At 44.2% G+C, this 18,784-nt stretch overlaps 1 protein-coding gene across 1 annotated transcript in view; it reads left to right on the forward strand.

The window, feature by feature from the left end:
• Window positions 1-18,784, forward strand: part of LOC124716698 (potassium voltage-gated channel protein eag-like) — a 242,665-nt gene that overhangs the window by 71,070 nt on the left and 152,811 nt on the right. Inside the window, exon 3 of the mRNA XM_047243239.1 lies at window positions 4,978-5,177. Coding sequence (XP_047099195.1) covers window positions 4,978-5,177 — 200 coding nt within the window. The remainder of the gene's footprint in view (window positions 1-4,977; window positions 5,178-18,784) is intronic.

Here is an 18,784-nt window from a genome sequence, read left to right on the forward strand (position 1 = left end):
CCACTCTCTCCATCCCGCCACTTCCCCTGCTGCCCCTTGCTCTCCCCTCCTTTCCCATCATCTCTGACCTTTCACTCGGCGGGTCACACCAGGCAGTTTTATTCTTCGTCATGTGTGCTACAAGTGGGTCTTAAGTGTGTTGTTCTGGAGTGTTTTTAATACTTTGGCCGACTTTTAACCTGTGCATGTCCATTCAGTTTCTTCTCTGTGTTTTAAGAATCGCCAACTGTGTTTTTTAACTTTCTGGTGACTTTTTTAGCTGTCCACCATGAACGTCTCCATGTCAGTCTATTTTTACCTCCATTTTCTCCCGTTACTCTGTTTTATGTCCCCCTTTTTTATCACCCTATGTATGTAACATTTATTCTTCCTTTAGTTGTCACGTCACTCAGCTGAAGAGCGGCGGCTTGTGCCTCTGACAGCCCTCCCCTGCCCATATGGGGCTGGGGAATGAAATCACAATAAAGAAAAAAAAATGAAACTTTCCTTTTACATGAGTGTCAGACAAGTCCGACAGTGTGGAAGGTGACGATCGGAACCCACCTGCCTCACCCAGTTAATTCTTAAACGGTCTTTCTTTTCTTTTTCAGTTTTTTCTCCTCTTCTAAGCCTGCGCCCGTGGTGGGGTGTTTCTCACCACCCCTCGATGTGACCATACTTCGAACACGCCTTTATTTTCTTTATTGAATTTTTTGTATTTCAAGGCTTAATCTCTTCCCAATGAATCAAGCCCACACACGCTAGTACACGTGTAGAGCGCGCAGAACCATTTTTCAGGATTTACCGTTGGCAAACTTAAGTTTTAAAGCCGACTGTTAAGCTAACTATACATCCTAAGCTAGACCGGAAGACCAACATCGAACCAACGCCGTGGATTCCCATTACTGTGATAACTCCATTGGGATGTAAGGGCACTACGGCGCCATTGCTCGGCTTGCGTTTCTACCATACTGTATTTGTTTGCTGTTAGCTGACAAACCAATTTTCATCATACCATAAACCTATAGTGCATGTATGCAAATGAAATACACTTTGAACAATTAACAGACCCTTTTATCGAAATAAATGATAAATCTTTCTGTTTATTGGTCCATGATGCTTGCTGCAAGAGAATCATTGGATTTTTGATTGGATTTTTTAAAATGATAATTTGTTGTCAAAAATAAAATGCTTCAGCATCTCTGTTTAAATTGGCCTTAACTTTTTTTCTAATGTAATCTACTTCACAAAATGGCATCTTTTTCACTACATACATGGCCACAGCATTTTGTTTGTATGGAATCAAGAATGGAACGGCTGCTAAATACAAAATACATGTGCGAGAGATCATGATAAGTACTCCCACGTATTTCAGTGTTTTACTACGGTTCTGGGATTCATATAATTTCTTTTCATTCAAAATTAATACATTAACTAGCTTTTCTGACCATACATTGTTGTGGCTCAGTTTGGTAAAATGAATGAAAAAACGAATACAAAAAGTATAGTTCTTTAACATGTATTGGGACTGGGCATAAGTCCTTATCTCCCTCTCTCTCCTGTCTCTGTCCATCACCTTTTTCCTTCTCGTTGTTCATCTCCTCTTCCTACCCCCCTCCCTCTGTCCATACTTCATCCCCCATTCTCTGTCCATCTTTACTTCCCTCCCTCTCCATCTCCTCCTGTTCCCTCTGTCTCCCTCTCTCTCTGTCCATCACCTACTCACCTCTTTCTGTGTCCATCTTCTCCTCCCCCCCCCCCCGCCCTCTCTCTCTTTCTCTCTCCACCTTCTCTTGCCCCCACTCTCTTTCCATGTCCTCCCTCCCGATTTTTATCTCCATTTCCTCCCACTCGTCTGTCCATCTCCTGTTCCCCCCCCCTCTTTCTCTGACACTGAGCCTTTTTATTGTTATTACATACTCAGATGCTGCACTAGTATTATATTCGTAAGCTGATAGTATATATAATACATATACGAGGGTTGGAACTTCAATAAAGGCAACTATTTATTTACAGCTCGTACAAAATAGATACGTCTTTCAAAGTTTTACTGACCTTCTAAGTAGTGTGTAACCCGTTGCCAGCGATGTGGAAGTCATAGGATACTCTTAGTAGTGCCAGTTGTGTTGACAGTTCGAGCGGCGCGGTCTATAGCCCGACGAATTTGTAACAGTTCTGAATCGAATGCCATGAAATGTTTCCTTCGGTTTAGAAATCGAGTTGAACGTATGAGGGCTAAGTCAGGGCAGTGCAGTAGGTGGTAATAGAGCTTAGCAGCCCCATCAGTCAAACAAATCAGTAACAGCTTGCACTGTACGTGCTTGAGCATTGTCCTGCAAAATGGTCAAGTCCTGCAGAAAGTGTCATCACTTCTGTCTCTACGCTGTTCATTTTTGGAACACAACCTACGCCCAGCTTGACTTGCTAGGCACAAAATTCAACTTTCTCCCGAGTAGCTTATGAAAATATTGGCGTTGTTGATTAAAACATATTACTGACAGCGAGGAGCTGTAGCCACTTCCGTTACAATGAAAATTCAAACATTTTCGTATTCTATTGTAAACTATATGTAAAACATACAATGTTCAAATAACATTACGTTTTAAATACAGGGTATTGATCACACGTGGCCATGAATAATGATAATTATTGGAGTAAAAGCTCCCTCTAATGTTACTGGAAATGTTAGTTTCTCAATAAAAAAAAAAAGGTGACAAAATTATTATGTATAGATTGAAAATGAAGGTAGGAGTAGTTTTCGTGAGTTAATAGTAATACAAAATGTAGGTGGAAAATGTGTCAGAGTAATACAGCTGATGTTCTATTGTATTGTGTATTGTGAATTAAACCGGGGACTAGAAACGACGAAGAGGCTTCGTCTCACCATAGCCCTCAGTGGTTGACACCCGACAACAGGCCACAGCAGTCCACCCACCCCACCGCTGCACCACACCGAACCCAGGGTTATTCTGCGGTTCGGCCCCAGTAGACCCGCCTGCCGAACGTCTCAAACCAGAAGAGTGTAACCCTAAATGTATGCGTGGTAGAGTGATTATGGTGTACGCGTATGTGGAGACAGTGTTTGCGCAGCAATCGCCGACATAGTGTAACTGAGGCGGAATAAGGGGAAGAAGCCCGCATTCGCCGAGGTAGATGGAAAACCGCCTTAAAAACCATCCACAGGCTGGCCGGCACTCCGGACCTCGAGACTAATCCGCAGGGAGGATTCGTGCTGGGGACGGCTACGCCTTCCAGCTCGGGAAGTAGCGCGTTAGACCGCTCCGCTAGCCGGGCGTGCTGACGTTCTATTGCTTATGAAAGCTTCCCGTCTCCTCTGTATCTCATTTATTACGCAACCTTCCCTTTTATACAAGAACCTACGAAACCTTCCCTTCTAAAATAACCTATGAAACCTTCACTTAGGATTTCTATCTCTTTCTTAATAATAAAAAATGAAATCTTCCCTTTGAAATTAATTCTCTTTCTCAATATTCGCATACAAATTTAAATGCTGCTTATTAAAAGATATTTTCTGATTATTTCGACGGAACATAGAATGTGTCGTCGTCATGGCCCTCAGTCGTTACCTGCAATAACCAAAAGCTGTTCCTTACCTTTTTCACTTTTACTGGATCGCCATCAGACTGCTACATCGAACTGCGACATGAATATACTTACCCTGTTTTACTATACTCTATTAGCTGCTGCTGGGTTTTCATAATGAGTGGCGGTATTTATTACCAAAGCTGACGTTATTCTTTAATAGCAAAGCTGACGTTATTCTTTAATTAATTTGACTGAAGTTACGTAATTCACAGTTAAACTTTTTCTTGACAACAATAAAATTTTGAAAGTTTTACGTTGATGGTTTTTGGGATGGATTATAGTCAGAAATGCAATACTGCTGGCAAAAATTACTTATATTCTAAATGAAATGATTTTACAAACTTTCAAATGGGACTTACTTTTTACAATAATCTTACAACTAGCATTGCACAAACATACCTTCAGTAGTCTTGAGTTTCTCAGAAGATTAATTCAATAATATTAGTTCCTCTAATGATAATAGTTAGCTGATGTCTCTGTACATCCGTTTATAATCTCTTGTAAATCATAGCTAGTGGCTGGTAGGCTCCTCTCAACCTCTCGCTTCAGACCTGCTACAGACTCGCTTCACTTCTCGCATACTAAATACCGACTGCCTACGAATGCTAAAGTGCGCCCTCTTCTGGCAACAATGCTTTCTGGTGCAGACAATCCCTGCTACCATTACAAAATGTATCAATGCGAGGTCTTTCCCGCTCTTTTCTTAAAATGTATCCATACGCTGTCCCCCCTGCCCTTTTTGAAATTATATCAATGTGGGGTCTCTCTTGCCAACAATGCTTTGGTGCAGATATTCCCTGCTACCACAATTATTTCCAGCATGACAAATATTAATTATTCCTACTTAATCCTATTAATAAAATATAAACATCTTTCATAAATTGTGGTTTGACACTAGACAATAGTAATATACACGTCTTACACTTATATCAAAAATCTATCTTGAGATATTCCTTCTGAATCGAAATAAATGTAGATCATTACTAGTTTCATTACAAAGGACATGCATCGGTATCGTATTAACTGTTCTGCTTCCAAGAAATTTAATATTCGTAATATCTGCATTAATCAATAACATGAGTTAAGCAGTGTGCCGCGCGGGATTAGCCGAGCGGTCTCAGGCGCTGCAGTCATGGACTGTGCGGCCGGTCCCGGCGGAGGTTCGAGTCCTCCCTCGGGCATGGGTGTGTGTGTTTGTCCTTTGGATAATTTAGGTTAAGTAGTGCGTAAGCTTAGGGGCTGATGACCTTAGCAGTTAAGTTCCATAAGATTTCACACAGATTTTTTTTTAAAGCAGTGGGTGGAATAAAGCCTGTGCGGTATGTGTGAATTCTCGTAATCACTCGTGTCATCAATTAACGTCATTTCGCACTGCTCTCTCTCGACCCACAGCGCTGCTGTACGCCACCATCTTCGGTCACGTGACGACCATCATCCAGCAGATGACGTCGGCGACGGCCAAGTACCACGACATGCTGAACAACGTGCGGGAGTTCATGAAGCTGCACGAGGTACCCAAGGCGCTGAGCGAGCGCGTCATGGACTACGTCGTCTCCACCTGGGCCATGACCAAGGGGCTGGACACCGACAAGGTGAGTCCCCGCACACCGTCATGTGCTGCGCACAAGTACGCAGTGAGTTACATCGACATCCCACCGTGTCTTCTTACAAGTATTTTAACTAAAGTTCTGTCTTGATCACAACACTTACGTCTCAATAACATATGTGACCGGTTTCGGTTATATTTATATAAGCATCTTCAGACCTGTGAATTAATTTTAGAAAACACTAGAAACAAATCTTAAAATAAAATGAAAAGTGTCTAATGACGACAAAATTTTAACAATATAAAATAAAAATTATACCCATGGCTTCCTTGGAGGATAGGCGGAGCTCTCCTCAGCTGCTACGAAGTCAACTGATGGTTGTGAGTGCTGAGCATGAGCTTAAATATGCAGAGGCTCCGCCTACTTCCTCTCACACTACTTCACAACTGCCAATCAGCGTTCATAATACGACGCTATCGTCAAAGTATAAAAATACGAAATACACTAACAACATAAAATTGATTCATTTAAAATGTCTGATTAACAGATAGTATGTGTAGAACTTATTTATATTTTATATAAAAATGGTAAACTACGATGTGTAATAGCTGTGCCCTCTATTGGCAACCTTAATACTATTACAGTGTCAGTTAAATCAAAGATGTAGAAGTCCTTGGAGTTGTGGTATATATCGATTATACCGGGTCGCCTACATCACAGTTGCATCTTTGATGGATGTTGCAGAATCGTCTTACTTTAACTGCAATTTTCATAGGAACATTTTTTATAACAGTAGGAAAGCAGCCAGGAGTATGTTCCGCATTATGTTTGTCTGAATAACTGATGAGACCGCTGATTAAATATTTAGAACTCATCGATCTAATAGTTTTTATAATAATCAATTTCAGTTTAATAAAAATTTTATACGTTATATAGCATATTTTTCATACATAGCTTTTGCCATGGGTATAACTAATCTTATATTTTAATACGAAAGAGTAGGTGCATCTTCATTATAAAATTTCGTCAAAAAGGTCGTGAAAATATTTTTCGCAAAAATCTAATTGTTCATTGAGCAGCATTGATGATTTGGTTTTCAAATGAGCATGTATCTCGATTTCTTCTAAGATATTCATAAGTAAGCCTTTATTTGCATAATGAAAAACTTGTAGATTCTGTTGTACTGTCCCTTCAGCATGATTATTGAATGTTATGTGATGGCCAAATACAGGTTTTGTTCGTGAGGTACCCGACGTATGTTCTTTGTACCCTAATGCAAAATTACGACTTGTTTGGCCGATATATATTTTCTCACAGCCTCTACATTGGATCTTATACACTCCTGATCTGGTAAATTTTTCATTATCTTTACTTATGGTATGTCCTAATTTTTGTTGTAAAGTATTGTCAGTTGTGAATGCTATTGTTATTCCAGAATTTTTGAATAAATTAGTAATTCTATATTTTTCCCATACATGGCATCTTCATATATTTTGGGTTACCTATTAGTGGATTACTTTGTGATTGTTGCACTTTATTAAAAATGATATCTTCCTGTCGTGTATGGAAAGAGTTGGTTTTCGCAATTACAAGGAACCACTTGAGTATGAGGTCGCTAAATGATGCTTACGGCTTTCGACGCCCCACATGCTGTCTACCATGCAACCGCAATATTGCGCGTTAATGGCAACAGGGGGCGGAACTGTAGGTAGCCAGTAGTGAGCACAGTATGGGGCTACCCGGTGTAGTTGAACTGCTGTCGCCGAGTAACCGACCACAGTGCAAGTGTTAGCGGTGTTGATATAAAGCAGATCAATTCCAACGATAAACAAAATAAACATTGCATTATATCTGCAGCAACAGTTGTCGAAGTTGACATTTCGTCGGATACAGTTGCGCACTGTCGCCTGATAAACAAAGTAAGAGCCTACGGAATATCAGACCAGCTGTGTGGCTGGATTGAAGAGTTTTTAGCAAACAGAACACAGCATGTTGTTCTCAATGGAGAGACGTCTACAGACTTTAAAGTAACCTCTGGCGTGCCACAGGGGAGTGTTATGGGACCATTGCTTTTCATAATATATATAAATGACGTAGTAGATAGTGTCCGAAGTTCCATGCGGCTTTTCGCGGATGATGCTGTAGTATAAAGAGAAGTTGCAGCATTAGAAAATTGCAGGGAAATGCAGGAAGGTCTGCAGCGGATAGGCACTTGGTGCAGGGAGTGGCAACTGACCCTTAACATAGAAAAATGTAATGTATTGCGAATACATAGGAAGAAGGATCCTTTATTGTATGATTATATGATAGCGGAACAAACACTGGTAGCAGTTACTTCTGTAAAATATCTGGGAGTATGCGTGCGGAACGATTTGAAGTGGAATGATCATATAAAATTAATTGTTGGTAAGGCGAGTACCAGGTTGAGATTCATTGGGAGAGTCCTTAGAAAATGTAGTCCATCAACAATGGAGGCGGCTTACAAAACACTCGTTCGACCTATACTTGAGTATTGCTCATCAGTGTGGGATCCGTACGGGTTGACAGAGGAGATAGAGAAGATCCAAAGAAGAGCGGCGCGTTTCGTCACAGGGTCATCTGGTAAACGTGATAGCGTTACGGAGATGTTTAGCAAACTCAAGTCGCAGACTCTGTAAGAAAGGCGCTCTGCATCGTGGTGTAGCTGCTGTCCACGTTTCGAGAGGGTGAGTTTCTGGATGAGGTATTGAATATATTGCTTCCCCCTACTTATACCTCCCGAGGAGATCACGAATGTAAAATTAGAGAGATTCGAGCGCACACGGAGGCTTTCCGGCAGTCGTTCTTCCCGCGAACCAGACGCGACTGGAACAGCAAAGGGAGGTAATGACAGTGGCACGTGAAGTGCCCTCCGCTACACACCGTTGGGTGGCTTGCGGGATGTAGATGTAGATATAGAAAGGAACCCAAGGGATTTCTCAGAGTGGAAAAGAAATGCCAGATGAAATGTTAGTAGCATTTCTGCGAGATGAGTCAGTGGAATGTGTAGCCAAAAAAAAAAAAAAAAAAAAAAAAAAAAAAAAAAAAAAAAAAAAAAAAAAAATGGTTCAAATGGCTCTGAGGACTATGGGACTTAACATCTATGGTCATCAGTCCCCTAGAACTTAGAACTACTTAAACCTAACTAACCTAAGGACATCACACAACACCCAGTCATCACGAGGCAGAGAAAATCCCTGACCCCGTCGGGAATGTGTAGCATTGTATCCGCTTGCTTCTGCGGACAATGTGCATTTGGAGTACAACTATGACGATACGTGCTTAACGAGTCAAAATGATATTGAAACACGTGTCGAGCCGCGCTGGTCATCACCCTTGTTTTGGACAACTATGGTACGAGCACTGCTTTTGACCAATAACTTGTTCAAATAATTTGCTTTTGCTTGATTCCTGGTTTGTGTATAAAATCATACTTCCTTGGAGCAAGCTATCCCTCCTGAAAAGTGTGGTGACATTGTAGTTCACACCACCTGGAACCGCTGCACAAATTCAGCCATTGGATGTTTCTGTGCCTGTAAAACATATTATCTGCAGCTACGCCTTAAAGGACTGATTGTTTCGCATTCGGCTGCATGCCACCACATTCTGTCAGTCCTCATCACGCCGTTACACCAGTGTGATTCTATGTACATTATTTTAAGAGTGGAAACCCAGCTGAACGCGCTGGACTGTTTGTAACTCGCACGGAGTTCGCCCTCGATCTTGATGGTGCGAACCTTTGTGATCACTGTGACGCGCCATTTTTATTTCGGTGTTCATGGTACAAGTTAGCGGTTTATTTTGAACATTTCTTCAATGCTGACGACCTCCGTTTCGTGAAGTGTAATACATACATCACACAGGAGGTTGATCTCTGCACTCCCGGACTCTCATTTTCTGTCGTCCTCCTCGTGCACATGGTGGGTCATTAGCAGCTAACATTTTTCCTGTCAACTGGTAATACAACACTTTCAAATTAGCCGTATTGAAGATGGAACTTGCGACCTCGTACTCAAGGGATTCCTTGTAGCCGGCCGGAGTGGCCGAGCGGTTCTAGGCGCTACAGTCTGGAACCGCGCGACCGCTACGGTCTCAGGTTCGAATCCTGCCTCGGGCATGGATGTGTGTCATGTCCTTAGGTTGGTTAGGTTTAAGTAGTTCTAAGTTCTAGGGGACTGATGACCTCAGAAGTTAAGTCCCATAGTGCTAAGAGCCATTTCAACCATTTTGATTTGTTGTAAGTGCTTATCTTTTTTTATTGTCAGGTAAAGTATCATTACAAAAATCAAGGAACACAGAGTGTGAACTGTGAAATACGCCAGCGAAGTATAAGAGCAACTGTTGAGTGCATTGCAGCTAACACTTCGGCAAGAAACATTTATCGGGCAGCTTGCACGTACGAGTGGGATCAGCTAGAGCAGAGTCTAACAAATACTGCATTCCAACACGTTCCATTCTTTTCAAATTTCGTTCCATCAACAGCGTTATATCAGTGAATTTCGAAATCGATTACAGTTCTCCAAATGGTGTCTACGAAAGATGGAAAATGATGCGGCGTTTCTGTGTAACGTTTTGTTTAAGGATGATGTATACCTACAAGTCATTGGCGAATATCTTCTCAGTATCCTCTACTAGTCAGTTGAAAACCTACGCTAGCAGAAGAAAACAGATAAACAATATACAGTGTGTGGAGTTTACAGGAACCGCATCATTGGCCACTGTTTTATTGATAGAGCGTTAAATAGCTACAAGTGTCCGTAGTTCCTAAACGAAAAGCTACCGCAGTCATTGGAAGACATTTCATTGGATATAAGGCAACATATGTGGCACCAGCATGACGTACGTCCCTCCTATTCGGCGCGAATAAATGCAGGCCTCCTTAAAAGAAGGTACAATATATTGATGGAAGACCGATGATGATACGACTGAAGGGTAATTCAAAAGATTTGGTGTTAATACAGGTATATATGCCAATCAGCCAGCATAGAGATGAGGAAGTGGAAGAATATTATGAGAAAATACAGGAACTCATCTAGAAGGAAAATAGAAATGCCTGCATTATCATCGTGGGGGAAGAGAGTAAGATACAGTAGGAAATTTGGATTACGGATAATAAATGAGAGAGGTGAACGACTAATTAGTTTCTGTAAAGAAAACTCATTAGCTGTGGGTAAAAAATTATTTGAACTACATCCTGATAGAAAAAATATTTAAGAACTGTTTGAAGAATGCCAAAGCTTATCCAGGAGCGGATATAAATTCATACCACAACCTAGTAGACGGAGAAATACAAGTGAATTGAAAATCGTCTGGAGAGGTAAAGCAAAAGAAAGACTAAACATACAAAGACTCAAAGAGGTATCAAAGGCATCAGATTTGGAAAGCAGATTTATGGAAAAAAGGGAAAGAGGTAGTGTTGATGAAAGTGTTAATTACAAATGGATAAAAATGAGGGAAGGACTCATGGACTCACCAAAGAAGTATTAGGAATTAGAGTATCCCAAAGTACCAGGAAAGAATGGATAACAGAAAAATGTTGAAAAAGATCGAAGAGCGGAGAAAGTGGAAACATGTAGAAATGAAGACGGCAAAATGAGATACAGGAAACTGAATAACGAATTAAGGAGGGAAACTGAAGAAGCAAGGGAAAATGGATGAAACAGAAATGCGACGAAATGGAGAAAATAGAGGAAGAGGGAAAGTATGAAATGTTGTGTGGACTGGCTAGTGAGATAGTTTTTGAACGTAAAGGAAAGAGGAATAACATGGAAATAGAATGAGCGGATGGTACTCTAATAGACGAACCACAGGAGGTTTTGAACAGATGGCAAGAATAGACTGAAAGTCTGTATAAAGAGGATGAAATACAAAGCGAAATTAAGGTTGAAGAGGAGCAATATCTGACGGAAGATGGAAAGGGATTCACCATCTTGGAAGCAGAAGTAGAAAATGTGCTGAAGGAGATAAAGAACAGGAAGGCATGTGGAATTGATGCTTTGCCAGCACAACTGTTGAAGAGTCTGGGAAACAAGGCAACAAAAGAAACAGTCTGGCTCTGTAACGAGATATATGACAAAGGGGAATGGCCTCAGAACGTCTTGCAACTGTTATGATACCGATAGAGAAAAAGAGAAACACTAAAAAATGTGAAGAGTATAGGACCATCAGTCAAATTTCTCGTGCAGCTAAAAGTCTTGCTGAGAGTGTTGAATAGAAGGCTATATGGCAAGCTGGATAGAGGGATTGCAGAGGAGCAGTTCGGATTTAGAGGAGGAAAAGGAACAAGAGATGCTATTGGCCTGTTAAGAACTATCGGGGAATGATATATGGAAAAAGGTAGAGAAATCGTTGCTGTTTTTATAGTTTTAGTAAAGGCTTTTACAGAGTTCAGTGGAACAAGCTGATGGATATTTTGAAGAGCAAAACAGTAAAATGGAAAGAGAGACGATTGATACAGAATCTATATTTACATGAGAAAATGAAGAAAAGGATTGGAAATGAAATGTCAGAAGGAAGCAGCATTGGGCGAGGTGTTACACAAGGCTGTTGCCTTTCCCCACTGTTGTTTAACGCGTACCTTGAAGAGATTGTTGCGAGAGGCTTAGGTGGGAAAAGAGGAATATGTATTGGTGGAAAGATTTGCTGATGACATAGTATTAATGGCAGAAATAGTGTTGGCAGTGAATAACATGCGGGAAGAGCTGAATGAAGCTTGTCTGGAGTATGGGATGCAAATAAACACAGCAAAAACAAAGAGTATAGTCTTCAGTGTAAGACGCAGACTGTCCAATATCAAAATAGGAGAGTCTACCATTAGCCAAGTAAGTGCATTTAAATATCTTGGAAGCACAATAACTGAAGACCTGAGGTGTCACCAGGAGCTGGAAACTCGATTTGCCATAGCGAAGGAGGCATTCAACAGAAAGAGGAGACTCTTTATGTGGCAAATTAGATAAAGGTCTAAGGAAAAGGCTTGGCAAATGTTTTGTCTGGTGTGTCGCACTATATGGGGCAGAAACATGGACTCTGAGACGAGAGGATGAAAAAAGGTTAGAGGCATTTGAGATGTGGTGTGGAGGAAAATGGAGAGAATAAGCTGGATGGAAAGAGTGAGTAATGAAAGAGTATTGAAAAGGTTTGGTGAGAGGAGATGTCTGCTGAAGGTTGTAACAGAAAGGAAAAATAACTGGATGGGACATTCATTGAGAAGGGAGTGCTTGCTAGCAGATGCTTTGGGAGGTTTGGTTTGTGGGAGAAGACTGAGAGGAAGAAGGAGGTACAAAATAGACGACATAAAGGGAAGGGGAAATTATTCAGACCTGAAGAGGATGGCAGAAGACCGGACAGCGTGGAGAACTACCATGTGAAAACCTGCCTTTTGGCAGAACACTGATGAATGATGATTAAAAGAACATGTGAAAATTGTTGGCTGAGTCGGTGGCGAAATTAACATGACTTGCATGGCCATTGTACCTGTAACATCAAGACTCTCATCTATGAAGAAAATTAAAAGATGAAGTCTACCAGGAAACACCTACGGCTGCCGAAGGTATGAAATGCTGCGTGACCTGAGTCTGTGCTGTGAAAGTCCACATGAAATTCGATATCCAGTTTTGGCCGCCAAGAATCGCTTTGTAGCATGCAACAATGGCCGAGGTCTTGCACTTAATATATCAGTTGTAACAACAAACATAGGGACCGTACCTGTGTTAACGTGTTTGCCAACGTTTGGCACAGCAGAGCAGAAGTTTGTGGGACTGCTTCTTTTGACGGTGGATAGTTCCGTAGTTTGCTGCGATCTTATGTTGTTAATGTTTAAACAAGTTCCATACATGTTAAATCGTTGAAGTTTCTTTCGAAAGCTTTTTCTAATGTGCTACAGAAAAAGTGCACCGATCTTCCTTTTTTTAAAAAAAAAAAATGAAGTGTGGTGTCATACAGGATGACAGTTATTGACTTATATGGGAAAAAAGTAAATTAATTACAAACTACGGCGTGCACACCCTTAATTCAACACGTAAACGTCACTACAGATATTTGCATTTAGGTTATGACATGTTTGATATGCCTGCCATCACTGGTGATTTTTTATTCATTTATTCGTATAGCTAGGGCCCCCCGTCGGGCAGACCGTTCGCCGGGTGCCGGTCTTTCAATGTGACGCCACTTCGGCGACCAGCAGTCGATGATGATGAGAGGATGATGATGAGGACAGCCCAACACTCAGTCCCAAGTCCCCGACCCAGCCGGTAATCGAACCCAGGCACAGAGGATTGACAATCCGTCTCGCTGACCATTCAGCTACCGGGGACGGGCATAACTGGTGATGATGTGGTTCAGACGAATAGCGAAATTCTGCATGACCCACTGAAGTTTCGGGATATCGATGCTGTCGGCAACCTCCTAAATGGCTGTTTTCAGCTCAGTAATGATTTTGGGGTTATTGCTGTACACGTTGTCTTTAATATAGCCCCGTAAAAAGGAGTCACATGTGTTCAGACCCGGAGAATATGGCGGCCAATCGAGGACCATGCCAGTGGACCCTGTGTGCCCCACAGAAATGCGGTCCCAAAAGCTCCTCCAGGACATCAAACACGCTCCTGCTTCCATGGCATTAAGCTCCCTCCTGAACGAACCACATTTTGTCGAAATCAGGGTCACTTTGGATAATAAGGATGAAATCATCTTCGAAATCTTTTACGTACCATTCGGTAGTCACCGTGGCGTCAACGAATATCACACCGTTTATTCCGTGACCAGACATTTCAGACCACAGAGTCACCCGTTGAGGATGAAAAGACTTGTCGATAGTGAAATGCGGATTCTCAGTTGCTGTGGCCTTCTCCACCAGACATCACGGCGCCTAGAGTATCAGCAACCAAACTGACATCTGGAAGCCGCGGGTTGCCCGCTTCGCAGACACACCGAAGCACTACACAACTGACAGGCAATATTGATGAACGGCCACAGCAACAACAACAACAACACAGCAAAGACACCAGCGGCCACCAGGGGCCACTACCGGCCCACATAAACATAAGGAAGAGGTCGCTGCAGATCCCGGAACTATTTTCACACGTCAAACCACGTGATGCGAAATACTTCCGAGGGACTCATCCGCCGAAGCGCTATAAAGGCCGGCGCTCGGTCGCACATCGGTTACCACCACCCTGACGATGTCACCCATGCCGCCTCCTTTCTCCAGCAGACCTTGTCTGAGGCTGTGGAGGCCCACGTCCCAACTGTCGCCATCCGCCCCCACCGTCCTACCTTACCCCCACAGGCCGTCCTCCTCCTCCGTGAATCCCGTCGTCTCTACCGTGCCTTCCTCCGCACGCGTGACCCGGACACCCTACGACGCCACCGGCAACTCCAGCGACACATTCGACATTTGCTCGCGGCTAAGAAACGCCGGGACTGGCGACAGACATGCACCCGTTTAAATGCTACCCTCCCTATAAACTCGTCCACGTTCTGGTCCGCCTTCCGTCGCCTTACCGGCACTAAGCCCTCCCCCTACTATCCTCTTCTCCATGATGATCACCCCTTCCCTGACGCCCTTAGTAAGGCCAATCACTTTGCCTCCTACCCGTCCGATGTGTTTTCCATCCCCGATGATCCCCAGTTCGATTACTCCCTCTTCCTGGATATTCGCGATCGAACTGACACCTCTGCCCCTCCCCTCGCTCCTGGTTTCCAGTACTTGGACAACATTACACACACGGAACTCAATACCCCTATCACTACACAGGATCTCATTGATACACTCCGCACCAAACGCAACACCGCTCCTGGTCACGATCGTGCCACCTACCGTCACCTTCGTGAAGCTCCTGTCTCTTTCCTCTCCACCCTGGCCAGGCTCTACAATGTAGTCCTCTCCACCGGTTACTACCCCAACCTGTGGAAAACCTCCCGTATCCTCATGTTCCTTAAACCTGGCAAACCGCCGTCTGCCGTCTCCTCCTACCGTCCCATCAGCCTTACCTCGGTCTTCAGCAAGGTCCTGGAATCTATCCTCACCCGCCGCATCCACCAGCATCTCCGCCAGCACCGCCTCCTTCCCGTCACCCAGTGTGGCTTTCGGCCATCCTTCTCTTCCGACGATCTTCTCCTTCACCTCACTCATCTCCTTTCCGAACAGCTTAATTCCCGTCGCTCCGCCATCTTCCTCTCCCTTGACCTTGAACGCGCTTATGACCGCGTCTGGCATTCCGGTCTCCTCTTCAAGCTCCAAACCTTTGCCCTTCCCATTAACTACGTCCGTCTGAGCGGTTCCTTTCTCTCCCGCCGTCCTTCCTATGTCACCATCCATAACACCGATTCCTACACCTTTTTCCCCTCCGCCGGTGTGCCCCAAGGCTCCGTCCTCTCCCCCCTTCTGTACCTTTTGTACACGGCGGACATGCCGCCGCCGTCGCCTCCTGTCCACCTCCTCCAGTTTGCCGATGACACCGCCTTCCTCGCCCTTGCCCCCACCCTGCAACGCTCCCAACGCCTTCTCCAATCCCATCTTGACCGGTTCACCGCTTGGTGCAACCAGTGGTTGCTCAAGGTCAATCCCTCCAAAACCCAGGCGATCATTGTAGGCAAAACCACCCCTTCCTTCCGCCTCCTTGATTTCTATCTCACCGTCTATGGCCGTCCTATCGCCCTCACTCCCACCCTTAAGTACCTTGGCGTCACCCTCGACCGTCGCCTCTCCTGGACTCCCCATCTCCAGACGATCCAAGCCAAGGCACGTTCCCGACTCCGTCTCCTCAAGCTCCTTTCCGGCCGCACGTGGGGTCTGGACCCCTCCACAATCCTCCACACCTATAAATCCCTCATCCGCCCTATCCTTTGTTACGCCCATCCAGCGTGGATCTCCGCCCCCCCTACCTTCTATAAATCCCTCCAAATCCTTGAACACCATGCTCTCCGCCTTGCCTATCGCATCCGTCTCCCCTCCCCCACGCGGATCCTGTATGATCTCATCCCCTTCCCCCACCTCCTCCTTTTCCTTGAAAGGATACGTATCCTGTACACCTCACGTAAAGTCGATCCTCCTCACCCGCTCGTTTCCCCGATCCTCTCCCACCCCCGCCCGCTGCCGCGCCTGTATTCCCACGTCCCCCCCGGTCTCCATCTCTCCACCCTCCTTACCCTCTCCCAAGGTGGCTTCCGCCAGCTCCCCCTCCCTGATGATGTCCTCGTCCCCTCCATCTACCCCTCTTATCAACTTTGATCCTCCCCCCCACCTCCTATGTCCTCTCCTTTAGGCACCCTCCCTCCCTCCCTTCCCTTCCCTCCTCTTTCCTTTCCCCCTCCCTCCTCCCCTCTCCACCGGGCTTCCCTCCCCCTTCCTCCCTCCCCCTCTCTCCTTTGCCCATGGCATCTCTGCTCCCCCCTCTCCCATTCCCCTTCCCATTCCTCCTCCTCCACCTCCTCTCTTGGCAGGTCCCCGGACTCGTACACGCTCAGTGAACATTCGCGCGCCGGGGATCATCGCCGTCAGTGTTTCGTGTGTGTGCCTTCGTTTGTGTGTAGTGTTGTTCGCCGTCACGCCCCCATCGTTCACGTGCCGTCGCCATCATCCATGTTCTGTGCATCGTGTCGCCCAGTGTTAGTGATGTTTCTCGTCTAGCGTGAACGGCTACGTGTTTTATCGATTTTTAGTGTCTACATTTTTTGCCCACCGTTTTTACTGTCTACTCTGTGCCACCTTTATGTACTACTTGTTGTAACACTCAAGGCTGAAGAGCGGCGTATTGTGCTGCTGCCAGCCCGCCTTTGTATAAGGTGTTAAAATCACAATAAAGAAAAAAAAAAATCGCACATCGGCAGTTCATCGACCGCTAGGAGACGTGTATAGCTGCCACCCCGGCAGCCCGGCTTGGATCTTCTCGCTGATCTCTGGATTAGGCTTGGTATATCGGAGAAGTCTCTGGCGGAAATTATTTCAGTTGTTTCCTATATTATTCTTGTATGTTGTTGTGATTCGAAGACGTATCACTGTTTTGTGATGGTGTTATACTTGGAGAATTTGTTTTGGTTAATTGAACAGTCCAATAAATTGTTTTCGGACTTTGATCGTTAGTTTCTTCTGCTTACGCAGACATATCATCAGTCCCTCATGTGGGAGCTTGCCCAGTCGTTGCTTATAGGGTGCCTAAAGGATGCTGCGTTCTCGGAATGCTATTCAACAATTCAAAGATATGACATTAGTAGTTTTATTTCTAGAAAGCAAATTGACAATGCTTAACTTTCACTGCAGCAAATGTCGCTAGCGAGAGGCAACATGAAAACAGTCAAGTTCTTGCTATACACAGTCCAAGTAAGCACTTGATAGGGATCACGACAATCTGATATCGTAGCACAAATGTCAGTTGCAAACTGGGCTGACCTGAGCCGCCGAGGTCAGCAAGAGCGACGCTTATATCCACTTCTTCCATGTGTCGCTCTTGGCGCGGCGCTGTCCAATTCCGAGCACCACTGGCCGACGTTTCCTCACCTTCCCTGGTCTTGTATTCCGCATCTTTGTTCCGGTGCTTTTGGTTACGCCAGGACACCTCAAATGCACCAATTGTGCGTATTGACGAACCCATCCAAATGAAGATAACTTCGTCGATAAACGAAACCATATTCACATCACTAATTCCCATCATGTTCCGAGGCCAACCATGCAGTTTGAACGTCCTGACGCAAACCAGTCAGAAGTTATCACGATTTTGTTTCATATAGGTCAATAATTGTCACCCTGTAATTTGGCTTTTATAGATGGTGTAAATACTGCTGAAGATGGACACAGGAAGTTTGGTGTAATAAAAAACTGTGAACTTCTCCCATAAGCAGAGACAGTTAAACCCTGAACCTTAAAGCTATGCGATAAGTGTATTTCTTATGCCCCAGAAAACAATTTGGGAAAGCAGTCTGGCTAGTAAAGTTAAATAGTAATACAATTCTGAAAAGGATTATGTGAATACGGGCGGCACCTGTGGTCTTATTGCATGACTTTACATCTTCGCTTTCAGTGTAGGCGACAATTAAAAACAATTGCCCTCTATTGGTTGTGTTATACAGGGTGTTACAAAAAGATACGGCCAAACTTCCAGGAAACATTCCTCACACACAAAGAAAGAAAATCTGCTATGTGGACATGTGTCCGGAAACGCTTGCTTTCCATGTTAGAGCTCATTTTATTACTTCTCTTCAAATCACATTAATCATGGAATGGAAACACACAGCAACAGAACGTACCAACGTGACTTCAAACACTTTGTTACAGGAAATGTTCAAAATGTCCTCCGTTAGCGAGGATACATGCATCCACCCTCCGTCGCATGGAATCCCTGATGTGCTGATGCAGCCCTGGAGAATGGCGTATTGTATCACAGCCGTCCACAATACGAGCACGAAGAGTCTCTACATTTGGTACCGTGGTTGCGTAGACAAGAGCTTTCAAATGCTCCCATAAATGAAAGTCAAGAGGGTTGAGGTCAGGAGAGCGTGGAGGCCATGGACTTGGTCCGTCTCTACCAATCCATCGGTCAGCGAATCTGTTGTTGAGAAGCATACGAACACTTAGACTGAAATGTGCAGGAGCTCCATCGTGCATGAACCACATGTTGTGTCGTACTTGTAAAGGCACATGT

This window comes from Schistocerca piceifrons, chromosome 9, assembly GCF_021461385.2.
Source record: "Schistocerca piceifrons isolate TAMUIC-IGC-003096 chromosome 9, iqSchPice1.1, whole genome shotgun sequence".
NCBI lineage: Eukaryota > Metazoa > Arthropoda > Insecta > Orthoptera > Acrididae > Schistocerca > Schistocerca piceifrons.